The 25,828-nt window shown below is 46.6% G+C and overlaps 1 protein-coding gene across 1 annotated transcript in view; it reads left to right on the forward strand.

Annotated features, from left to right (window-relative positions):
* Positions 1-25,828, forward strand: part of FRMPD3 (FERM and PDZ domain containing 3) — a 64,155-nt gene that overhangs the window by 28,296 nt on the left and 10,031 nt on the right. The window contains exons 8-12 of the mRNA XM_047081785.1: positions 4,053-4,189; positions 4,523-4,649; positions 6,676-6,765; positions 8,440-8,619; positions 21,398-21,542. Of these exons, the coding sequence (XP_046937741.1) occupies positions 4,053-4,189; positions 4,523-4,649; positions 6,676-6,765; positions 8,440-8,619; positions 21,398-21,542 (679 nt within the window). The remainder of the gene's footprint in view (positions 1-4,052; positions 4,190-4,522; positions 4,650-6,675; positions 6,766-8,439; positions 8,620-21,397; positions 21,543-25,828) is intronic.

Raw genomic sequence — 25,828 nt, forward strand, 5'->3', positions numbered from 1 at the left:
AGGCACAGGCTTCAAAGTGATTTAGACCTGTGTTTTAACAAGCTCTCTAAGGGATTCTGATGCCCATTGGAGTTTGGGAACCACTGTTTTAGGGCAGTGGGTCTTCACTGTAGCTGCACATTAGAATTATCTGGGAAGGTTTGGGAAAAAAAAAGTTCTGCTCCACCCAAGACCAAATCAAAACATTGATATTTTCTAAATCCCTCAAGTGATTTGAATGTGTAGCCAGGGTAAAGAAATTCTGCTGTAGGGTGGGGGTACAGAAATGTTGAAGGGAGAGTAACCTAGTCAGATGAGCAAATTTGAAAGGTTATATAGTGCCGAGGAAGTACACCAGCTAGGGAGCTGTTATGGTTATCCAGAGGAGAGATGATGGGGACCAGAACCAGGGCAGTGATAGATGGGGTGGGGAGGGATTCAAGATATAATTAAAAGGGAAAATCAATGGTCTTAGATTCAATGAGTGTCTAGTGGAGGTGGTATCATTCTCCAAGTTAAGGAATACAAGTAGAGTGGGTTTGGGAAAAAGATGAGTTCATTTTGGGGATGTATTGAGTTTTAGGTGCCCATGGAACATACAGAGTGCTTGAGGAGAAGAGAAAAATAGGCTCAAAACTCATCTCTGATGATGTCTGCGATAGCAACACCTGAAGATGTGCTGTGAAACATCATGGTTGCCCTTCTAGCTATCTAAAATGTTGGGAACATTTCTCAAACAACCTTGGGCTCCCAAACCAGTGCTCTAGGGGGCAATAAGTTGTGGTTCCTCTATGAATTTTATAAGGTTAGTTCTCATTTCTTTTGGCCTTAAATTTCTTCTCCTGGGAGTCATTTTTAATTCCAATGATTTTGGAATCTAGTATCAAGACCATGTCCACCCTCTCTCTCCCCTTCGTGATAATATGGACTTCACCTGTAATTCCTTCTTTTTTATATTGAACAGCCTTATGGAGGTCTCATTGATACACAAACTGCACATATTTTAAAAATTTTTTTTTAATGTTTATTTATTTTTGAGACAGAGAGAGACAGAGCATGAGCAGAGGAGGGGTAGAGAGAGAGGGGGAAACACAGAATCCGAAGCAGGCTCCAGGCTCTGAGCTGTCAGCACAGAGCCTGACGTGGGGCTCGAACTCACGAGCTGTGAGATCATGACCTGAGCCAAAGTCAGACACCCAACCGACTGAGCCACCCAGGCTCCCCTAAACTGCACATATTTAAAATAACAACTTGATAGGTTTTGACATATGTTTATACCTATGAAGCCATCACCACAATCAAGATACTTAACATATCTGTTGCCCCCAAAAGTTTGCTCAGGCTTTTGTGTAATTCACCACCCCCCATTCCCAGGCAATCACTGACCTGCTTTCTGTCACTATAGATTGGCTTGCATTTTCTAGAGTTTTATATAAATGAGATCATACAGTCTGTACATTTATTTTGGTCTGGCTTCTTTCACCAAGTATGATTTTGAGACCTATCCTTGTTTTTGTGTGTACCATGACCCCATTCCTGTTCATTGTTGAGTGGTATTCCACAGTATGGATGTACCAAAATGTTTTTATCAGTTCACCTGCTGATGGACTTTGGGGTTGTTTCCAGGTTTTGGCTACTACAAACAAAGCTTCTACAAACATTCATGCACAAGTCTTTGTATGGCACATGCTCCCTTTTTTCTTGGGCAAATACCTAAGAATGGAATGGTTTGATTGTACAGCAGATCTCTCTTTAATTTTTTTTTAAAAGAAACTCCAATACTGTTTTCCCAAGTGGTGGTACCATTTTCTACATTCCCACCAGCCATGTATGAGAGTTCCAGTTTCTCCACATCCTCATCAGCACTTGGTATTGTTGGTATTGTTTTTAGGCATTTAAAAATTTTTTTAAGATTATTAATTATTGAGAGACAGAGCATGAGCAGGGGAGGGGCAGAGAGAGGAGGAGACACAGAATCCGAAGCAGGCTCCAGGCTCTGAGCTGTCAGCACAGAGCCCGACGCGGGGCTCAAACTCACAAACTGTGAGATCATGACCTGAGCTGAAGTCGGACACTTAACAGACTGAGCCACCCAGGTGCCCCAGTTTTTAGGCATTTTAATAGTATGCAGTGGCATCTCGGTGGTATCTCACTTGCACTTTCCCAGTGACTAATGATGTTGAACATCTTTTTGTGTGCTTGTTTGCCAACACGCATCTTTTTTACTGAAGTGTCTTTCCAAATCTTTTGCCTGCTTTTTTACTGGAGTTGTCTTCTTATTAGTGAGTTATGAGACTTCCTCATATATCCTGGATACGAGTTGCTTGTTGGATATGTTATTTCTCCCAGTCTGTGGCTTCTCTTTTCAGTCTCTAAACAGTGTCTTTCACAGAGCAAGTGTTTGTATTTTGATGAAGTCCAATTTCTCAATTTGTTCTCCAACAGATAATGCTTTTATGGATCATGCTCGTGATGTCATATCTATAAAATCTCAAGGTCACAGAGATTTTCTCCTATTTTTTTCTAGAAGTTTTATCATTTTAGTTTTTACATTTAGGTCTGTGATCCATGTTGACATAAAGTTTTTAGGCAGTACAAGTTAGTGATCAAATTTCTTTCTTTTTTTTTTTTGTATTATGTATATATCCAGCTGTGCCTGGACCATTTGTTAAAAAGACTGTTATTTTTCCACTGTAGTACCTTTGCACTTTTGTCAAAAAGCACTTGTCTATATATGTGTGGGTCTGTTTCAGAACTCTTTATTGATCTACTTGTCTATTTTTATGTCGACATCACACTCTTGATTATTGTAGCTTTATGAATCTTAAAATCAGGTAGTGTTTATCTTCTAGCTTTGTTCTCAAATAAGAACACTCTTTGGTCATTCTAGGTCCTTTGCATTGAATTTTAGAATTAACTTGTCAATTTCTACCAAAAATCTGCTGTGATTTTAATTGAGATCGTGTTGAATCTATAGATCAGATTGGGGAGAATTGACATCTTACTGGGTCTTCTGACCCATGAACACAGTATATTTCTATATTTATTTGGGTCTTCTTTAATTTTTCTCATCAGTATTTTCTAGTTTTCAGTGTACAGGCCTTTCACTTATTTTTATGGATTTATCCCTAATTATATATTTTTGATGCTACTGTAAATGGTTTTGACTTTTAATTTGAATTTCCAATTGTTTGTCATAAGCATGTAGAAATGCAATTGGTTTATATATGTTGCTCTTATATCCTGCAACCTTGCTAACTTGTTAGTTTTAATAGGTATTTTATAGATACCATTGGATTTTCTACATAAATGATCATGGATGAAGCATTCCTTTTCCACTCTCTCCTATGCTGTAGTGATACCACTGTGGCTCCCTAGTACCTTAGTTCATCCTGGTTTAACCTCAACAAAATGAGCAACTGATCTAACCAAGGCTGAATCAATAGCTAGGACTCTAATTCTCAGGGTTTGAGGGCTGTCATACCCTTGGCAAGTAGCTCCAGGGGACCCCCTTTAGGATAACATAGGGAAGAGTGACTCATTTTTGCTTTTAACCTTCAGACCCCAAGGAACAGAATATCTGTCCCATCCCTGCAATCCATGTCTCATCCTGGGCTTTTGGGTTAGAGCCCTATGGAGAACTCTTCCCAGGGTCTCTCTTTATTACCATCTGAGCTAGTAGAGGATCCCTGTATGACTGGGGAATGCATTTAGGCCTCCAAGAAAAGGCAGGAAGGCCTCTTATAACAGGAGGAAGGAAATAGAGTGGTGCCATGTGTCACTTTTGCAGTGACCTAGATGTTCTGCCCATTTGTGCCTAGCCATTGTATGTATCTATCATTGAGAAGCCTGTCCAGTATCTGGTGGATGAGGCAAATAGTGTCCCCGAGACTTAAGTTCCCTCTGTTGCCTTTTCCCCAAGGGCAGAAACCTCCTCCTCCCCTTTACCTAGGATGTCTTACTTGACACCATGATTTTTTTCTGGGACTCAAGGGAGTAGATCAGGGGCGAGGTGGGGGGGGGGAAGGGAACATCTTTTAAAACTGATAGGTTTGGACTGCCCTCTCCTGCAGAGTCGGAATGATGTTATACGAGAACGCTTTGGAATGGACCCCAAGCCGGAGATGCTTTTGGGTCTTGCTGCCCTCCACATCTATATCACCGTCTCAGCCACTCGACCTAGTCAGAAGATCTCGCTCAAGAATGTGGAGTGAGTTCTGCCAGGGCCCTTCAGGAAGGCGGCAAATCACTGTAGAGGGAGAAAGTGCAATGGTTGAGCTGTGCTATGCTTTTCTGGAACAGAGGGCCTGGGGTGGGAGTGAGAATTGGAATTCCTCACACCTAGACTGTGATGCCTTTGAGCTATAGCTTCTGCTAGAGAACTATGGCCAATGTGATTCTCCTGCCCCCATCTCTCTTTTTCTCGCAGGCTCCTTCCCTCCCTCTGACTCTCAGATCCAATTCCTGCCTTGCTATCTATCTTGCTTTCTCTGCCCCACTTTATGTCTCTCAAACTAATTTCTTGCTTTTCTTCTGATTTTAGGAAGGAATGGGGCCTGGAACCCTTTCTTCCACCCTCCCTCCTACAGGGCATCAAAGAGAAGAACCTCCGGAAATCTCTCTCTCAGCAACTGAAGGCCCACCAAACACATCCTTCCAGCGGCACCAAGGTACCCATTGTCATCCATTGGGTGCCCTCCTCAGGCCCTAGTGAATGTGGGGGTCTCCTGTGTGGTTTCCCAGCAGGCCTGGCCTCCTGGGGACCCTCCCCACTGTTTTTGAGTTGGGTACACAGACAGCTTGGCTGGATATGGGCGATGATTATGGAGAGGGATTTTTCCCAAACCTGAGACACCTCCAGAGACAGCTCAGAGGCAAGTCACTGAGAGAGCCCAGGATCCTCAAGGCAAAGGGACCAGGATGCAGGAAGAGGCAATTCTTGGATCATTCCACCCATTTAGTCAGTGCTGATTGAGCACCTGCTGTGTGGACAGCACTGGACACTGGGGAGGCACGTTTTCCACAGAAATGACGGCTCCATTCCTCATTAGCTTTCTAATTCATCAGTCCTGCCATAGGGAATTCTGGGAGATAGAAGCACAGCTTGGTACAGCAAGGCCTGACCTGGAGAATGGGTAACTGGGCAGCCTATGGAAGGCTCACGTCACTGCCCTGCTCTCCTACACATTCTCAAATGCCCTCTGAGGGACTCCCACCCCCTGCCCCTCTAGACCTGAAGGTCCCAGACCCTTCCCAGTCTGCTGGTGCTTCCTGCCCAGGAGGCTGGAGGGTGGTGAAAGGCACTAGAATCAGCACACAGATGTAGACACAGGACACAGTCGCCCCCATATATTCTACCCATTCCGGATTCCTTGTATCACCAACTAGCTTCTCTTTTAAGATGCAAATTTCCCCAGAGAGTTAAGCCATTCCTACCTTGCTGTGCATATTTAATCAAATCATTTTTTTCTTCCCAGAGGGAGAACATCAGTGCTCCCAGCCATCTCCTCAGCAAACATTTTTTTTTTGAGGACCCCCACTACTTGGGCTGGAGACAGAAAGAAGAAGAAGGCCTGCCTGCTCTCTGCCCTCAAATCAGGCACAGGCTAGTGGGGAAACACAACAGTCACAGCACACTGCGACAGTCAGTCACAACATGATGCAACAGGCGTGGGGGCCCTGGAAACACGGAGGAGGAGGAACACCCAGCCCAGCCTTAGGGAGGTAGAAAAGGCCAGAAATGGGTGCATTTGATGCCAGAGCTGGGTCTTGACAGACAGGAGTTTGTCTAGATGAGGGGGAGGTAGGGGGGAGGAAGACTTTCCCAGGCAGGCAGATAGATCCATCTGTACAAAGCCCCAGGGATATAAGAGAACATTGTGCATGGAAAGAAATGCAAATAGTTCAGCAATAAGCAAGTACAGAGAGTGCAAGGAAACATGCCTGGGGAGGGGGACAAGAGAGAAGGCCAGAGAAGCTGGCAGGAGCCAGTTGTGTGTTGGAGCACCTTGTGTGCCTTGGGGAAGGGCTGTACTTCATCTTGGGGTCATCAGGGAGCCACTGAAGGATTTAAGCAGGCAGCTGATCTGATGACACTTATGTTTTAGGCTTCTGCCCTTAACAGCAGTGTGGAGGGGTCGAGTGATTGGAGTATGGATAGTCTGGAAAGGAAGTTAGGAGGTACAATCAAGGTGATGGCTGGTGGTCCTGAGGTGATAGGACGAGGGAGGAGCCCAGTGTGACACAGGTTTCTGGCTCTAATGCCTGGAGGAAGCTGGTACCACTGATAGAGACTTTTCTATGAGGGAATGGCAGAGGAAAGAACCCTGGCTGGGGATGGCCAGTACCAAGGTGGCAATAGGGGATCTCAGGACAGAGATGTAGATGAGGCAGGGTGTCAAGAGTTAGGGAAAGGTGTTAGGATTATCCCAAGAACAAAACGAGTAAGCTGGGTTTTGAAGGCCCAAGGATCAGGAGGTAGGAGAAAGGTTTAGAAAGGGAGACGGGATACTAGAGTTGTCCAAACTGGAACCTTCCAGCAGTTTTTCTGAGGGTGTCCTCACACTCCCAGTGTGGCTTGCAGACTAGTCTGAGTGGTGCCTCTCCTAAGATGTTGACTCTCCTTCCTGAGAACACAAGTTTACTTTTCCTGTGCAACTCAGGCTTCTTATGTTTCTGGATGGGTTGTTTCCACAGGGCTCTGCAATTCAGGCAAAGCTCCAGTATCTTCGAATTCTGAATGAACTTCCGACCTTCACAGGCGTTTTGTTCAACACTGTGGGCCTGGTCAGTGAGGGCAGTTGTCGGGAGGGAACCCCTCGTGTGCACTTGTGCTTGGGTGGGGGGCAGGAGAGACTCCACTACAGCTTTAGGGTGGCATTCTCTGTCAGCAAATACTTCCAAAGACTTTCCTGCCTCTTCCTCCTCTTTCTCCCTCTCCCTTCCCGTGGTGTTCTGGTCCTGCCTCTGGTAAAATGGTAAAGTAGGAGGCCATATTTGTTTACGATATCCCTCCATGACCCTTCTGCATCCCCTTTCCTCAATTTCAGGGGTCAGCAAACCTCCTGCATAAAGAGCTAGTTAGTACCTATTTTAGGTTTTGCAGGCCACCCAGGTCTCTGTCGCAACTATTTAGCTACCATTGTAGTGCAAATAGAGCCATAGACAGTGCATAAACAAATGAGCATGGCTGTATTCCAATATCTCTTTATGGGCACTGAAATTTGATTTTCATGTGATTTTTACATGGCACCAAACATGGTTCTTTTGAGTTTTTTCCAACCATTTAAAAATGTAAAACGCATTCTTAGTTTCTGGACCATACAAACACTGGCGGTGGGCCTGATGTGGCCCCCCACCCCAGGCTTTCTGAGTCTGTGTACTTCCCCCTACCTGCCCAGGGCCCCCACTGCAGTAACACTCCTCTCTATAGCGGGGCACAGCTGGTACCCCCCCAACCTGTGCCCCAGGCTAATTCACCCTAGTGAGCTGTGGTGAAAGGAAATTCAAATCATTTTGCGGACTGGATCCAGGTGCTTGTCATGCTCTGGGGAACACGCTGTCATGTTCGTGGGGCACACTGATGGAAAACCGCTTATCAAAGTGTCTAGAGCAGACGTAAAGAGGTTCCTTGGGGTGATGCTAATTCCAGGGAATGGGCCAGCAGAGGGCTGAGGCTTGATGGTACCCAGCAGCCTGTCAGGACCACTTAAGGGAATCCAGCCCACCAGGTGCAGAGGTAGACATTTACATACTTGGATTTGCAGATCCCTGAAAGCCTACTGCCCCCTCCCTCTACACCCCCCACCCCTGCACATCCCCTCTGCCACTGGGGCCATTCCGCCATTCCTTTGGGTTAAGACTGCTGGAGTGCCAGTTAAAAGGCAAATAGCTTCTTAGGGAAGGAGATGCCCCCCACACTCTCTATCCCAACCCTGCTATTAAGCACCCAATCAACTCCTTAACACCTTAGAGTGAATGGCAGTTTTGCTTTTGGCACTAGGTGGGAAGCGCGAGTTTAAGTGGCTCTTGGGTAGGGAGGTAAAGAGGAAAACAGGATGCCACCTGTTCAGGTAGAGCACTGGGGGGGGGGGTTGCGAGTGGCTTGTAGCAGCAAATGGAAAATCCCTGGAGATTGGTAGGAAGAAGATGCTGCAGAGCTTTAAAAACAAAGCTCACAATTTTGCTAGAGCCAGCCTTGCCACTGACCACCTCACTCAGCCTATTGTGGAGGCTAAGATGTCCATTTAGACCAGTGACCTGGGGCCCTGCCCTGGGGACAGAAACATCCCAGACCATTTTCCCCTTGAGGTTGTCCTCCTGTCCTGGCACTAAGCCTCAGATGTTTCCAGACGTCCCAGCAGAACCAGTTCAATGCCTGTTTTCTATTTCCTCCCCCCTCATCGGCCACCTCCTCTGCCCTCCTTTCGGTGAATGCTGCCCTCCATGCTTGGGTACCAGGATGAGAAGCAGTCAGCCACCACTCTTCTGGTGGGACCCCGTCACGGCATCAGCCATGTTATCGACCTCAAAACCAACCTCACCACTGTGCTGTCTGAATTCAGCAAGATCAGTAAGATCCAGCTGTTCCGGGAGAACCAGGGCGTGGCCCGGGTGGAGACCAGCATCATGGATGCCAAGGTAAGCCCAGCTTTGAGGAGCTACTTCTCTCCAGGGACAGGCCTTAGGAACACAGGAAGAAGTAAAGAGCACTTGAGCCTTTTCAGTGAGAGCTGGTGATTCTGAAGTGGTTCAGATCCAGGGTCCCTTTAGGCTCATCTTTCTTTCGTTTCTCAACCCTGTGGGACATGCTATCTTGACCACACATTAGGGTCAGCCAGTGCTGGAGAAGGCTGGGAAGTGTCAGATCAACCCACAAGAGGTCTTCAGCAGAGGGCAGGAGAATTGAACTCAGAGCTACCCCCAGGCTGTAGCTTCCCAATCTTTCTTGTGTCACAGCACACATAGAAAATGACATTCATGTGGAACAGTGGGGTAAATAGTCCAGCCCACAGACTCTGGCCTCTCTGGGCCCTGCCTGGCCTCCCCAGAGGCTGAAGAGATATGCGCACACCAGTTGGGGAGCCCTGCCATAGGCATACACACTTGCAATCGTGGAGGAGGAGGTATATGAATATATGGACAGACCCAAGGAAGCCTGGGAACATGGGGAACAGGCGAGCCTCACCCACATCTTACCTCCCAAAGTCCAGCTCTTCTGGAATCTTAGAACTTTTCTCATAGATCAGCTCCTTCAGACTGGCAAGGAACTGTTACCTGTGCAGAGTCTGGCCGCTGTGGTCAGCCACCCCCTCCATGGCTCTCATGTTGAACACCCAGTAACCAGTTGGGCGGGGGGGGGGGGGAGGGGGGGGTGGGCAGGCCTGCCTGCCAGCTGGTGGAAGCTATTAGAAGAGGTGCAATTTTCCTTTCTTAAAGGATTTCCCACAGGGAGATGTTGTTAGCAGATTAAGAGATGGAGTGTTTGCTGTTTCTAAAAGAGCAAATTACTTATTTTTGTCTTTGTGAAATCCAGAAAACTTTACTATGTTAATTTTTCCACCTATGATTCCTAGTATTCCCATTGGTTTAGGAACCTGCCTGGAGCTGATATCTAATTGGCTTGTGGCCACTTCCTCAACCAATGATCTTGCCCTCCTCCGATGTTGTTGGGTAAAAAGCCAAATGGACAGATAGGGAAGGGACAGGAAGGAGCAGAAGACATGCAGGGTAGATGTGGCTTCCTGAGAAATTTAAGGACTTTAAAAGAGAGAAATAGCTTTCCAAATGAGTCGTCTTCTATGTTGTAAAAGTGATTGTCAGCATTGGCTGCACAATAGAATTTCCTTGAGAGCTTTTTAAAAATGCAGATGCCTGAGTCCTGTTTCCAGAGACTGTGATTGAATTAATCAGGGTGCAGCCTGGGCATCAGGATTTATCTACTTTTTAGTTCCCCAAGTGATTCTGTAGGATAGCTGGATTTGAGAACCACTGACTTCTGGGTCCAAAGCTCTGGGGGGCGCCAGGCTGAGCAGGCCCAGATATTGCTTGAGTGAGGAGCACTATTCTCATTTCCAGGAGCGATCCAGCCACAGGTCTGGGCCTGAATGCTGCCCAGGAGAGACCACACTCTTACTGGGGAGACTAGACTCACAAAGACACATGACCTGCCTTAATAACACAACATCAGAACATGTGTGGAGCTCTGGAATCAGACAGACCAGGTTCAAATCCCAGCTCTACAGCTACCAAGCTGTGTGGCCTTCAAAAAGTGTCTTAACCTCTCTGAACACTGATTTCCTCAACTGCAACATGGAATGCCTATCTCCAAAGGCTGTCGTTCAGGAGTAAGCAAGAAAACATAGGTAAAAAGTCTTAACACATTACCTGATACACAGTAAGTACTCAACCTGTTATTTTTTTCAAAAGCAAAACAGCAATGAAGAAAAGTTAATAGGAAGTAAATTTTGCAGGTAAGTATGGTGTGGAACATAGAACAAAAGAATAGGAAGGGGTTAACCAGAACTGGCTTCCCACAAGAGAGTGTTTTAAGCTGGATCTTAAAGTGATAGGCATGGATTAGCAGAGAGAAGTGGGATGTGTTCACAGGCAGAGAGCAAGCATGGATAAAGCAAGCCATATGTGCAGGTGGATAAGCATAGTTGCTTGGCTGGAGAGGAGGATAATGAGAAAAAAGATTGGCGAGGGGTTGGACAGGAAGATGGCGGCGTAGGAGGACGCTGGGCTCACCGCGCGTCCTGCTGATCACTTAGATTCCACCTACACCTGCCTAAATAACCCAGAAAACCGCCAGAGGATTAGCAGAACAGAGTCACCGGACCCAAGTGCAGACGAGAGGCCCACGGAAGAGGGTAGGAAGGGCGGCGAGGCGGTGCGCGCTCCACGGACTGGCGGGAGGGAGCCGGGGCGGAGGGGCGGCTCGCCGGCCAAGCAGAGCCCCCGAGTCCGGCTTGCAAAAGCGGAGGGGCCTGACGGACTGTGTTCCGACAGCAAGCGCGACTTAGCGTCTGGGAGGTCATAAGTTAACAGCTCTGCTCGGAAAGCGGGAAGGCTGGAGGACAAAGGGAGGGTGAGCTGCGGAGCCCCCGGACGACAGAGCTCAGTTTGGCGGGGAACAAAGGCGCTCTCCAGCGCCATCTCCCCCGCCCATCCCCCAGCCAAAATCCCAAAGGGAACCGGCTCCGGCCAGGGAAATTGCTCGCTCCGCGCGAACACCCAACTCTGTGCTTCTGCGGAGCCAAACCTCCGGCAGCGATCTGACTCCCTCCGGCTGCACAGGGCCCCTCCTGAAGTGGATCACCTAAGGAGAAGCGAGCTAAGCCTGCCCCCCCTGCCGCCGTGCACCTTGCCTTCCCACCCCAGCTAATACGCCAGATCCCCAGCATCACAAGCCTGGCAGTGTGCAAGTAGCCCAGACGGGCCACGCCACCCCACAGTGAATCCCGCCCCTAGGAGAGGGGAAGAGAAGGCACACACCAGTCTGACTGTGGCCCCAGCAGTGGGCTGGGGGCAGACATCAGGTCGGACTGCGGCCCCGCCCACCAACTCCAGTTATACACCACAGCACAGGGGAAGTGCCCTGCAGGCCCTCACCACACCAGGGACTATCCAAAATGACCAAGCGGAAGAATTCCCCCCAGAAGAATCTCCAGGAAATAACAACAGCTAATGAGCTGATCAAAAAGGATTTAAATAATATAACAGAAAGTGAATTTAGAATAATAGTCATAAAATTAATCGCTGGGCTGGAAAACAGCATACAGGACAGCAGAGAATCTCTTGCTACAGACATCAGGGGACTAATGAACAGTCACGAGGAGCTGAAAAACGCTTTAAAGGAAATGGAAAACAAAATGCAAACCGCCACAGCTCGGATGGAAGAGGCAGAGGAGAGAATAGGTGAACTAGAAGATAAAGTTATGGAAAAAGAGGAAGCTGAGAAAAAGAGAGATAAAAAAATCCAGGAGTATGAGGGGAAAATTAGAGAACTAAGTGATACACTAAAAAGAAATAATTTACGCATAATTGGTATCCCAGAGGAGGAAGAGAGAGGGAAAGGTGCTGAAGGGGTACTTGAAGAAATCATAGCTGAGAACTTCCCTGAACTGGGGAAGGAAAAAGGCATTGAAATCCAAGAGGCACAGAGAACTCCCTTCAGACGTAACTTGAATCGATCTTCTGCACGACATATCATAGTGAAACTGGCAAAATACAAGGATAAAGAGAAAATTCTGAAAGCAGCAAGGGGTAAACGTGCCCTCACATATAAAGGGAGACCTATAAGACTCGTGACTGATCTCTCTTTTGAAACTTGGCAGGCCAGAAAGAATTGGCACGAGATTTTCAGGGTGCTAGACAGCAAAAATATGCAGCCAAGAATCCTTTATCCAGCAAGTCTGTCATTTAGAATAGAAGGAGAGATAAAGGTCTTCCCAAACAAACAAAAACTGAAGGAATTTGTCACCACTAAACCAGCCCTACAAGAGATCCTAAGGGGGACCCTGTGAGACAAAGTACCAGAGACATCACTACAAGCATAAAACATACAGACATCACAATGACTCTAAACCCGTATCTTTCTATAATAACACTGAATGTAAATGGATTAAATGCGCCAACCAAAAGACATAGGGTATCAGAATGGATAAAAAAACAAGACCCATCTATTTGCTGTCTACAAGAGACTCATTTTAGACCTGAGGACACCTTTAGATTGAGAGTGAGGGGATGGAGAACTATTTATCATGCTACTGGAAGCCAGAAGAAAGCTGGAGTAGCCATACTTATATCAGACAAACTAGACTTTAAATTAAAGGCTGTAACAAGAGATGAAGAAGGACATTATATAATAGTTACAGGGTCTATCCATCAGGAAGAGCTAACAATTATAAATGTCTATGCGCCGAATACCGGAGCCCCCAAATATATAAAACAACTACTCATAAACATAAGCAACCTTATTGATAAGAATGTGGTAATTGCTGGGGACTTTAACACCCCACTTACAGAAATGGATAGATCATCTAGACACACGGTCAATAAAGAAACAAGGGCCCTGAATGAGACACTGGATCAGATGGACTTGACAGATATATTTAGAACTCTGCATCCCAAAGCAACAGAATATACTTTCTTCTCGAGTGCACATGGAACATTCTCCAAGATAGATCATATACTGGGTCACAAATCAGCCCTTCATAAGTTTACAAGAATTGAAATTATACCATGCATACTTTCAGACCACAATGCTATGAAGCTTGAAGTCAACCACAGGAAAAAGTCTGGAAAACCTCCAAAAGCATGGAGGTTAAAGAACACCCTACTCACGAATGAGTGGGTCAACCAGGCAATTAGAGAAGAAATCAAAAAATATATGGAAACAAACGAAAATGAAAATACAACAATCCAAACGCTTTGGGACGCAGCGAAGGCAGTCCTGAGAGGAAAATACATCGCAATCCAGGCCTATCTCAAGAAACAAGAAAAATCCCAAATACAAAATCTAACAGCACACCTAAAGGAAATAGAAGCAGAACAGCAAAGGCAGCCTAAACCCAGCAGAAGAAGAGAAATAGTAAAGATCAGAGCAGAAATAAACAATATAGAATCTAAAAAAACTGTAGAGCAGATCAACGAAACCAAGAGTTGGTTTTTTGAAAAAATAAACAAAATTGACAAACCTCTAGCCAGGCTTCTCAAAAAGAAAAGGGAGATGACCCAAATAGATAAAATCATGAATGAAAATGGAATTATTACAACCAATCCCTCAGAGATACAAACAATTATCAGGGAATACTATGAGAAAAAAGATTGGCGAGATTGGGGGTGGGCAGACCAAGCTGGTTAAAAGCTTCGAAAAGGCAAGGCTAGTGTGAAGCCAGGGAGGTGAGGAGGGGATAGTGGCACTAGTGCCAGGGCAAAGTGATAAGGTCAGGGCCTGAGCTGGAGGGACAGCAATGAAAAAGAGTGAATGTGAAACATACAGAATCACTAAGCGTGTGCATCCGTATGCCTACACATGTTCCTCTCTTGCACATGCAATGCACCTGTCTTATTATACCTAACCCTTATTGCCTGCTCCCTGTATCCTGAGTACACTGAAGACCGGGGCTATGCACATGGCATGCAGCACACAGAGGGTCCAAATCATGGGTGAAAGGAGAGGTGAGAGACCACATTATGGGATAAACGGGGCATCACGTTGGTGAATGGAGAGGGGCTAGGAGAAGGTTGCACTTTGCTGAGTGGGAAACAGCAAATGGATAGGTAGATGAGGCAAGCACCAGGTGTTGGATAGTTCAGGTATGCCCTCCTTTAGGCAGGTAGATACAATGCATATGAAAAAACCACAGGAGAATTATCCATTTTGCATTGGAATGTTTCTGCTAGGCAGAACAACAGCCCCCTCCCAAACATGCCCATGCCCTAATCCCCAGAACCTGTGAATATGCCTTGTTATATTGGGGGGGGGAATTAGGGTTGCAGGTGGAATTAATCATCTGACCTCAAGAGAGGGAGATTAGTCTGGATTATCCAGGTGGGCCCAGTGTAATCACAAGGGTCCTTATAGGTAGAAGAGGGAGGTAGAAGAGAAGGTCATAGTGATGATGTGATGATGTGATGTGATGATGTGATGTGATGTGATGTGATGTGATGTGATGTGATGTGATGTGATGTGATGTGATGTGATGTGATGTGATGTGAGAAGGGCTCAGCCCAACCTTGTTGTCCTTGAAGATGGATAAGATGGCCATGAGCCAAGGAATGTGGGTGGCCTCCAGAAGCTAGAAAAGGCAAGGAAACCCATTCCCTCCTAGAGCCTCCAGAAGGGATGCATCCCTGTCTACCCTTGATTTTAACCCCGTGACCCTCGAGTCTGATTTCTGACCTCCAGAACTTTAAGAAAACAGATGTGTATTGTTTAAGCCACTGAGTTTGGGTTGATTTGTTACAGAAGCTACAGGAAACTAACATAAAGGTGAGATTCCTTCAAGTAGGGAACCCTCATACCCTGCATTAAAGATACAGTTTGACTGATAAATGTTCTGCCCACACCCAAGTTTTGTTACATAAGATCAGATGCATCTGTAATCAGAGATGTCTGCTATGTGTATCACTACAGTAGGTCAGTGCCCTATGAAATAGGATGGTATTTATACTTTTCACAGATAAATCAGCAGAGGTATGGTCTACAATATGGTGATGGGAGAAAAAGAGGAAGATTGAGGGAGAAAAAAAGATCCAGGCTTCCATTTGACAGTCATTTAGTAAGAACTTACCTTTGCTAAGAAGCTTGCTAAACCCAATAGGAGATACAAACATGAAATGAAAAGAAAAACATGGCTTCTTGCCCTCAAGAATCTTTCTGTGCTGTAGGAGAGAAAGAAGTGTGCTAATACGTGGCTTACCAAAGAAGGTACCATTAGAAGAGGTACCAAGAGTGTATCAGAGTACAGAGGAGGGCAAAATTAAATCTGGCTCAGGGATTAAGGAAGCTTCCTGGAGGCACTCCATATCAGCAATACCTATGGTTACTGAGTGGTGCCTCTCTCCATATATGTGAACAAAGGGCAGGATTTGGGGGGACAGGGTCTGGGAAGCTTCCTACTGGAGAATGGCTTCCCTGGGCTCAGTAGGAGTCTATCCTTAGGGTCAGTGTCATGATGGAGCCAGCTCAAACAGGTGTATCCCTCCCAACTCTGCATTCAGTAACATCACATCGATAAATTGGAAGTGGCCATGGCTTAAATATATACACTAGGGAAACAGGCCAACACTACAAATCAGGACTTCACAGAACTGGTTGTTTAACGTTTACCAGTACACCACTGCATAAGGTATACTGAAGAATATGGAAGTTAGAAACCAGACTTGGCTTGTTTCCTCCTAGATATGCTGCTCTGTTTTGGGAATATTCTTGAAGGGCCCAGTGAAACTAAGATTATTCACTCAAAGCAGTGGTTCTCAGCTCTGACTGCATGTTAGAATCATGTATGGAGATTTAAAAACCACTGGTGCCTGGGTCCTTCCTCTCAGACCATTTAAACCAGAATTTTTTTTGGGGGGGGATGAGGCTGGGGTATATAGGTTTTTCAAGCTTCCCAGGTAATTGTAGTGTGTGCCTGCTTGAGAACCACTGCCTTAAAGTGATATTCTGCCTAGGGGCACCTGGGTATCTCAGTCAGTTAAGCGTCCGACTCTTGGTTTCAGCTCAGGTCATGATCTCACGGTTTGTGAGTTTGAGCCTGGCATTGGGCTCTGTGCTGATAGTATGGAACCTGCTTGGGATTCTCTCTCTCTGCCTGTCCCTTTCTCTCTCTCTCTCTCTCTCTCTCTCTCTCTCTCTCTCTCTCTCTCTCTGTCAAAAATAAACTTTTTCAAAAAGTGATATTCTGCCTTGTCTCCAAATTGGCTGGTGATGCCCAATTAGCCTTCCCCAGGGCCAGGGAGGCAAGAATCCTAATGTACTAGTCCCTTGGGATCCAAGGACCATCACCTCATTCCCTTGCCCTTCTGTATCACTGGATTCCCATCTTCTTCCTGTTTTCATAGATGCTACAGTGAGCTGAGGCCACCCCAAGGCCAGTCCCCTCCCTAGTCGGCATCCCGAAGTGGCCTTCGAGCTCCCAGCACACCCTGAGCACCCAAGGAAGAAGATGGGGCTGGAACATATCAAATTAAACCCTGTTCTACCTTCTCCTGGCTGGCCATGCCTCCAACTCCATCCTCCTTTTCCCCTTTAGCATTTGAAGATGGCCTGGGCACATTTTGTTAGCTCTCACTCTGCTTACTTGCTCTTAGTGGGGTGAACAAGAGGCAGTATGCAAATATCTTTCTCCAAAAGACAGTAGTCTGGGACTGAGGCACCACTGGGCCATTACCATACCCCATTACCACAAAAGCACGTAAGGGGGAAAGAAACCATCAAAGGAATGTCTCAAGGGATCTGTCGTGGCCCAGTGTGTCTCCCATTCTCGTGTTTGAACTTTATGGCTCTAGCGCTGTCTGTAGGGACAAGTATTACATTAGACGTCATGATCATTAAAATCCTATTTAAAACAAAATGTTTTTGAAGGTTTCTAAGAAAACTCGTCCAACCTCTTTGCTTGCCTGCCTTTGATTTGATTTTTACCCCTGCTGGCAAAAAGCGCATCTGTGCTCCTTTGACAAGCTGCCTTTGGCCCATGCTGGGGCCCAGTTGGCTTGTGTGGGCACGCAGAGGACTGACTCCTGATGTGCAGTGCTGAGCCAGCTAGGGATGCGCTTGGACCTCTCTGTGCATAGGGTTGTGCCTTCGTGCTGTTTCATTACCCACACCAGGCTATATTTGGGGTGAGAAATAGGGAGGGAAACCGAAATGAAGCCAGACAGGTAAGTCAGTCAGCCAGTTAGTCACTCTGTCTCTGATCTGTCCATTAGCCAGGCAGCCGGGCAGCTAACCAGTCAGGATGTCAGACATTCTGCCTGTCTTGCATCCAGTTTGTCAGCCAGGGCATCAGTGAGTCAGACTGCTCTGCAGCCAGCTCGACTGTCTGTCTGTCCATCAGTCAGTCAAGCCCATCAGCCTGTACTTTGGTCAAATGGAATGTCATCCTCTCCTCAAAGAAGCTCTCTCCACCTTCAGAAGCCAAATGAGTCACACGAGCACATGTTCACACCCACCCACCCACAACACACACCGATCCAGGACATTCTCTGTTCTGATAACTGTCTGTACTTTTCCTTCAAAACTCTCACCACACTTTCCAATCCTATTCATCTGTATGGTTATTTGGTTTGTGTCTTATTTCCTGTTAGATTATAAGCTCCATGAGGGCAGGACTTGTGTGGGCCCTGTGCTGGCATGAATGGCTGCATCTATCCATGGGTCATGCCGTCCATGAGTCATCCAACCAGCAGGTAGCAGTTTGCTGGGTAGGCAGAGTGGGCCATGGGGGCATCTCAGCCAGAGAGAACAGCATGGGTTAAGATATGAAAGTGGTAAAAGAACATGGCATCTCTGGAAAACTGTAAATAATGTGTCATTGCTGGAGCATAAGGAACAGGACAGGGATGGGAGGAGGGCACAGGCAGAGCTAGTGGGAGATATGCTTGGAGCTGTAGATTGAGTCCAAGTCCTAAAGGGTTTTGTGTAACACTAGAATGCAGTAGGTTTTATGTGAAGAGATACTGAAAATTTTAAGGGAGAGTCATGTTTTAAGTTTATTTATTTATTTTGAGAGAGAGAGAGAAAGCACAAGCAGGGAAGGGGCAGAGAGAGAGGAAAAGAGAGAATCCCAACCAGGCTGCACACTGTCAGCAGGGAGCTTAGGCAGGGCTCGAACCCACAAACTGTGAGATCTTGACCTGAGCCAAAACCAAGAGTCAGATGCTTACCCAACTGAGCCACCCAGGCACTCCGGGAGAGTCGTGTTTTAGAAACCCGGGCAGTGATATGGAGGTGAAGTGGAGTGAAGTGGGTAGAGACTGGAGGCAGGAAGGCCAATCAGGAGGCTACTGGAAGCCCTGAGGTTAGTGTGTCCCCACCTTTTCCATATCATGAGAAGTGCCACAATTTGTATGGCCCACTAGAACAAACTGATGAAGCAGCTTGTGGCCAGAGGCAATAGGACCCAGAGGCCGAGGGGCTCAGGATCCCAGCACACTTGTCACCCATTCACAGATATCTCGAGAAATTTTGGTATTAGAGGAAAATGATGCAGGCTTGAAATAAAGCTGTGCAGCAGGAGTGGCCATGATGTCTGTGAACATTCTTGAGGCAAGCCTAGTGAGTCTTGGGCCCTCATAGCAATGTTGGTAGCAGCTGTCCACACCCAGACCTCTGTGTATCCTTTTGTCATTAGTGGCAGGGGACAAGGCACTCTCCCCCTCCCCCATTCCATTCCCCTTCTGTCTCTTCTTTGTTGTACACAAGGCTGACCATTCTGTTGTGACCGAGAAATGTCCATTAACTAGAAATACAAACACTCCTTCTGTCCCTTCTTAATAATGACTTGAAGGGTATGTTAACTAACTGGAGTTAAAATAAAAACTTTTAAAAAAATGACCCAAAGGTAACATCTTATGCCTGGTCCCTTTCTCACTGGAGAAAGGAGTCAGTTGCTCCTCAGGGTACAGGTGGTTCCTTTTCTTCCTGATGGCATTGAGTGATCTCTCTAGGAGCATCATTAACTCATTGCCTGTGGGGTAAAATCCAAATGCCTTATCATGGCATGCAGTGTAATTGGATGTAAAATAACTAAACAATTCAAGATAGGGTTCGACTCAGCACAAGACTGTGTGATACAGACATAGCAGTGTAGGAGCAGTGAGATAGGAAAAGAGTTCAAGAGGGAAATAGGCTGGAGATGGTGATCTGGGGGAGGCTGTACAAGAAGAGCAAGCCAAAGAGAGAGATGGAGATGGTCAGCAGTTACAGAACCAGAACCCAGCATCATGGAAGCAGAAACGGAGGGAATTTCCAAAGGAGAAGGGGATCACTGCTGGCAAATGAAATAGGAGGTGTGAAAATTAAAATGAACAATTGTATTTAGCTAGAAAGAAGCTTCACTCCTACATCAAACTAAACATGACCCACTACTTGTTTCTGTACATAAAGTTTTCTTAGGACCCTGTCACACCCACTGTTTAGCTCATGGATTATCTATGGCTATTTTCACACTATAATAGCCAAGTTACTGCAACAGAGTATATGGCCTACAAGGCCTAAAGTATCTTATATATTTGCTGTCTAGCCCTTTACAGAAAAAAATTGCCAACCGCTGGTCTGTATAAACTACAAAATATTCAACTTAAGCTCTATGTCAGGATCCTGAGAGACAGCAAAGAAAACTTGTGCAACTTTATTTAAGAGGTGAGCTGGTTTGGATTCAGAATTGTGCCCCAAGTGATAATCCAGGCAAAGAAGGCTATTCCAGTTGTGACCAAGTTCAACTAAGTCTTCTATGATTTTCCTTTTTATGGCCACCTAATCACCTCTCATCTGGACTGTTGCTGTAGCTACCTTACTGGTCAGAGAAGGGATTCACTCCATCCTAATTCTCTTAGCTCTTAATGCCTGGTCTGGGAACCCCCAAAAATTAAGGTGAGTCATGGCCCCATGGCTCCCTCTCCAGCCAGTCTTTCTCCCCTATCCCAGCAGAATGCCCCCATGACTGACTTCAGTCTGACCCAAACTTATTTTCAAGCCACACTTTCAAAATCATAATACAGATATTGGGAAGGTTTCTTAAAAAGGTATTTTTTTTTTTTGGTTATGTCTCTCTTTTTTTTTTTTTTTTGATATTTCAGTGCAAAGTCTCTGAAACAATCAACCAGTTAGCCCCAGGATTAATTTGACTGATTGAAGGACAAAAACAAAAGTCAACAGAGTATGCTAGTATTTCCCAAAGTAGGTTAAAAAAAAAAAACAAAAAACTACAACCCTACCACCATGAGATCTTCTATGAAAATAGATGGTTTTGGTCAAATAATTTGGAAATGTTGGAATCCTAAAACCCCCCCTCTTGACGTTTTGCAGTGCGTGTTCCTATTTGAAAGGGCCTGAGCTCTCTGCATAGCTTTGTTTGACCCAGTGTTTCACACACATGCTTAACCAAGGAACTGTTTTAGCGAACACCAACTAGCATCTTGAGGACACCTTAGGAAAGAGGGGAAAAGGGCACCTGGGTGACTCAGTTGGTTTAGCATCAGATTCAATTTCTGCTCAGCTCAGGATCTCACAGTCATGAGATGAGGCTCCACCCTGAGCATGGAGCCTGCTTGAGATTCTCTCTGCCCCTCTCCCCTGTGTGATCTCTCTCTCATGGGTGCTTTCTCTCTAAAATTTAAAAAAAATAAAGAGGGAAGAGAAAGGAGGTCTGAGCAGGGCTGCAAACCAGAAAGGCCTGAGCCCCGAAGGTACAGTGAAGACTTTGCTGCACAGAATGTCCCTGTCTGGAAAATTATTCTGGGCAGAGAGGGTTATAGAGATGAGCTAGAGATAGTTTGTGCATTCAGGAACTTTCTATCAGGGATGTTCCCCAGTCTAGCCAGGACTCCCAGGTTCACCCCACCTCCCCTAGCCGGCCCACATATCTGCCAAGCCCCAACAAACACAAATACAGCCACGCGGCAGACACATGATATTACATAATTTTAGTTTTTTTTTTCAGTAAAGGTAGTTCATTAAATGTGTAATTAAAGGATGATTTAATTTTGATACCTGGGTATGAGTTTAGTATAAATAGATTGTCAAATCAGAAGAAATGATCTGTCAGTCCACACACCTTGATTTTGGGCTCAGAAAGTAGGATTCCCATACCTCGGCCAGTCATCTTTTCTTCACTGTTATCCTCCCAGACCTGCATCTGCCCCGCTCCTTCCCACACCCTCATGTTACTTCTTATGTCTCCTGCAGCCTCTGGTGCTGCTGATGGAGTGGCCTGAAGCCACCAACTTTGCCTGCCTGATTGCGGGGTACTGCCGTCTCCTGCTGGACTCCAGGAAGATGGTCTTCTCCAAGCCTGCCAGCCAGCCTCTTCCACCTCCAATGATCAAGGCAGGTAGGGTTCAGCCTCAGTTTTCAGTATGCCAGAGGCCCTTTGCACCCTGGACACATGGAGGGAGGAGCTTTGCTGCCTTAGGGCTCACCCCATTCCACCAGCACCCAGTTTCCCAGGAGCCAGTGCTATACCACTGGATCCCCCCTGGCACAAGCCAGTGGGAAAGACAGCTGGCCTTCAGATGGGCCTGTCCTACAAAGGATGCCCGTGACAACACATTGCGATTGAGTCAGTGAATGAATGTAAGATAAAAATAGCGAATAAGGAATAAACAGGACCAGAGAATCGCACTGGATCTAAGGCACAGCTTTAGAGGTACAGTGATCTAGGGAGAGATGCATGGGTGTTCTGGTTTAGGGAAAGTGGAGGTTGAAAGTGAAGATAAAATCTTTCTTTTGTTCACCATAGCGGGGGTTGACAGAGCTGCCCAAAGTTAAGAGGCCATGGAAGACTGGGGTAGGAAATTCCATGCAGGTGCAGAGTACAGTCCAGCAGGAGGCTTAGAGATATGAGGGGATGACCATTAAGAACAAGGTCAAGTACAGCCTCCAAACACAAGGCTTCCCAGTTAGGCAACTCACTGCAGCCACCCCTCGTAGCTGTCCTGGGGATACCACAAGCAGGGGCCTTGGGAAAGATCAGCCCAGTCCAGATAATTCTGCCCAGAACCAAAGCGGCAGGAGAAACAGGTGCTTCACATATTAGACCTAAGGCTCACGTACACGCGGTAGGCACTCCCCCAACCCTGGCACCCAAACGTCATGGTGGAAGCTGAGACTGACCACCTAGCAGTCACCCTCCTCACATGCCAAAGCCTCTCCATCCACTTGCCTTGCAGTTGGCCATTTCTTCTCTGCCCAGAACTGCAGTGTTCTCACATCTCATCTAGATGGAGGAGTTTTAGGGAGTGTAAGCCCACTCCCCATGGATGCCCCAGCTCCCAGAGAGCTGTGTAACCCCCCACACCATGTCACCTCATCGTTTCTTCCTCGCAAACATCATGACAAGCCCTTGTTGACATCTTATAACATCATCCATGGGACTTAGAAGGCAATCCCCCAAACATAGACTGGGGAAAGGATGGGTGACCCCAAGGCATAGAAGGAGGCTCCACATGGAGAAGCAAAGGGACTGACTAGGAATAAGAAGGAGCCAGGAGGCCATGTTGCAGCATGTCCCCAGGGAGAATAGCTCCGAAGTGGACAGCTATATGTATCACCAAGCCTGTGGATGGCCAAGTGATGGCAAAACCAGTGTTAGCGTTGTCCATGTCACCTGGCATCACTCCCAAGTAAATTATACCTTTGGCTGAGCTGGTTAGGGGGAGAGAGAGGGAGAAGGGAAGGCAGAAGAAGGGGCCCTTTGGGGGATCAACTTTCAGAAGGCCCCAGAGATGACTCTGTAGTCCCACCTGCCTTCCAGAGGGTTCTGTCACCCCATCAGCCAACGCTGTCCTTCAGTATTTCTCTTTCCACAGGGATAGTGGCACCAAGCGAGGGCGCAGGGTTCCTGTTCCCCCCTCAGTCTCACTGAACATACCCTGGGATGCATCCCTGTGGCTTTGCCAAAGGCCAATCAATTTCATTGGATTCTCTGGAAGGTGTTGCAGCCTGGAAAGAAGGCTTCTACAAGTGCTAGGCATGGCTTTAGAGCCCCTCCCTGATTCCTGAGCATCCCCCTTGTGGCCTGCAGCATGATGGCGGCTCAGCTACCTCTAGCACAGTGCCTTTCACCATGCAGGAGCTGGATGGACCACCATAGTATTCCCTTGTTTGTACTGCTTCACCTCCCCAGGGGTGTGGGTCCATGCCTGGGCCCAGTACTTGGCCTTTTGAACTGTTACGTGCTGGGTTGATGACAACCACCAAGTACTCTGCTTGTAGAGGGCTGGTGTGCGCATCTGACCCCATGGCCCCAAGAAAGGGAAAGGGGGGACTGTGAGGGCACACTGGGGAGCCCTCCACCCAGGTTACAGTGCCAGGCCATCAGTTCCTGGTACAACGTTGAGATATGTTTCCTCCATGGGCCCTCACTTTCACCCCAGAAAAGAAGCCCCAGTGCCCAGTTGTCATTTAGCAAAGGGCTATAGGAAACAGACACCCTTGCCAGCCTCATCTGGGCTTTTTCCTCAGGGCCAAAGCCCCAGCCCACTAAGGGCCTGATCTCTCTGTCCAGATCTATATTCTTGGCCCACTGCTGGATAGGCTTAAAGGATGCTTGTTTAACCAGCAACTCAAAAGAGAAAGCATCACCTCTCACTTGGAGGCCCAGAAAAAAAGGAACATGGGGACATGGAAGGGAAGGGATTACCTCTTGGGCTTTATCAGTAGTTTCCCCAAAGTACGTATTTCACTCATTCATCCAAAGACTATTTCTCAGTTACTCATTATATACCAGGTCCTTGCCCTCACAGAGCTTACAGTCTAGTGGGGGGAATACAGACGGATGATTAAACTGATATTATCAATACAGTAAGTGCCTTTGGATTTACATAGAGGAAACTCCACAGCCACAACAGAACAGCACCTGGGCTTAAAGACACAGCTTAGAGAAAGTCTCAGGCAAATGCCAGTTCTCACCTGTATTGGGCCGTTGGGAGATCCAGAGGCAACCATCTCTCTCCAGCCTTGAGCTCCCCCGTATCATGGGGAAATCCAGGAAAATAAGGCTTCGGGGCCCCCGTTGGAGCCACAGTCATAGATTTTTCCCCCATGGTTAGAAAGCAGTGTGGTCTGGTATAGTAAACGTTCTGAAACAGACCCATACATATATAGATAAGTGCTTTTTGACAAAGGTGCAAAGGTAGTACAGTGGAGAAAGGACAGTCAAAGCTGGTTGACTCAGTGATGCACTGACTCTATGCATGTATGCATGCGTATACACACACTGCATATATTTGTGTGTATGTGTATGTGTGTATACACACTGCATATATTTTTTAACATAGCTCCAGTTGGATCACCATCCTGTTCTTTGCAAGCATTTTTTTAAAAGTCAATCTTCTGAGTGGCTGAGTACAGAGAGCTAGACTAGGACATCCCCCTTGGGGAAAGCTGATGAGCAATTTACAGCAGATTTGCAATCTGAGAGGCATGCTGTTCTAGCCATCAGCCAAGCGCACCTGACTCTGCTTGCATTTCTAACCTTCTGTCTGGAGGAGGTCTGGGCTTTTCCAGACATATTTTCTCCTCCGCATGGCCCTGTGCTGCTCCTTGGATCTGGAAATCACAGTCGTTGTCAGCCTGGTGTTGGGAGATGTGTTAGACCTACAGCCTTTGTCAGAGAGGAGCCACCACCTGCTTATTGGACATGCCCCTGGGAGCCACCTCTGATGTCAGCTTATTGCCAGGCTGGCTATGCTGACTGTTCAGCTGGCTCATAGGAATTTAGCACCTGGTGCATGGCCAGGACCTGTGGACAGTGCCTGAGAGTAGAAACCACCTGAACTGCTACTTCATGCTAGTGGCTTAGCACTGCCCTAGAGCGCTTCTTCACCAAGGCTCAGAGGGTCATTACATATTATTCCCCCAGCCGATCCAGAGTTCCCTGGATACAGCCACTAGGGCCTGAATTGAACCCACTCAACATAATTACATTGACTCTATATTTAAAGGGGCAACATGGTCTATGGAAATCAGAAAGGGCTTAGAACCTGAAGGTATAGAGACTTGGGTTCTAGCCCCCGCTCTGCTATATCTTAGCTGTGTGGCCATGAACAAATTCCATAAACGGAGTCTGTTTCTTCATCTGCAACCTGAAGATAACAGTACCTAACTCAGTAGAGATTTGACAGGAGTATGTGAGAGAAGACTCACAAATTTCTTTTAAGCACAGAGCATATTTTTGGCTCTTTTTATAACAATTGAGAGTTCACTTTGTGCCCAGCACTGTGCTTTTTTTAAAAGAATATAAACAGCTTCATTGAGAAATAATTTCCAAGCCAGAAAATTCACCCATTTAAACTTCACAACTCAGTGTTTTTGAGTATGTTTAATATACTTACAGGGCTTTGTACCCATTGCCACAATTTAATTTTAGAACTTTTGACCCCTCCTAAAACAAACTCTGTACCCGTAACACTCATCCCCTAGTCCCTTCCTAATCACCACCCAGCCTTAAGCAGCCATGCATGAACTGTTTTTCTGGGTCTATAGCTTTGCCTATCATGGACATTTTGGATAAAAAGAATCCTACAATATATAGTCTTCATGTGGTTTGCTTTTTTCATTTAGCATAATGTTTTCAAGGGTCATCCGTGTTGTAGCATATATCAGTACTTGTTTCTT

The sequence above is a fragment of the Lynx rufus genome, unplaced genomic scaffold (genome assembly GCF_022079265.1).
Source record: "Lynx rufus isolate CCGP_SWC_20201006 ecotype Redwood Valley unplaced genomic scaffold, mLynRuf1.p SCAF_19, whole genome shotgun sequence".
NCBI classification, from domain to species: Eukaryota; Metazoa; Chordata; class Mammalia; order Carnivora; family Felidae; genus Lynx; species Lynx rufus.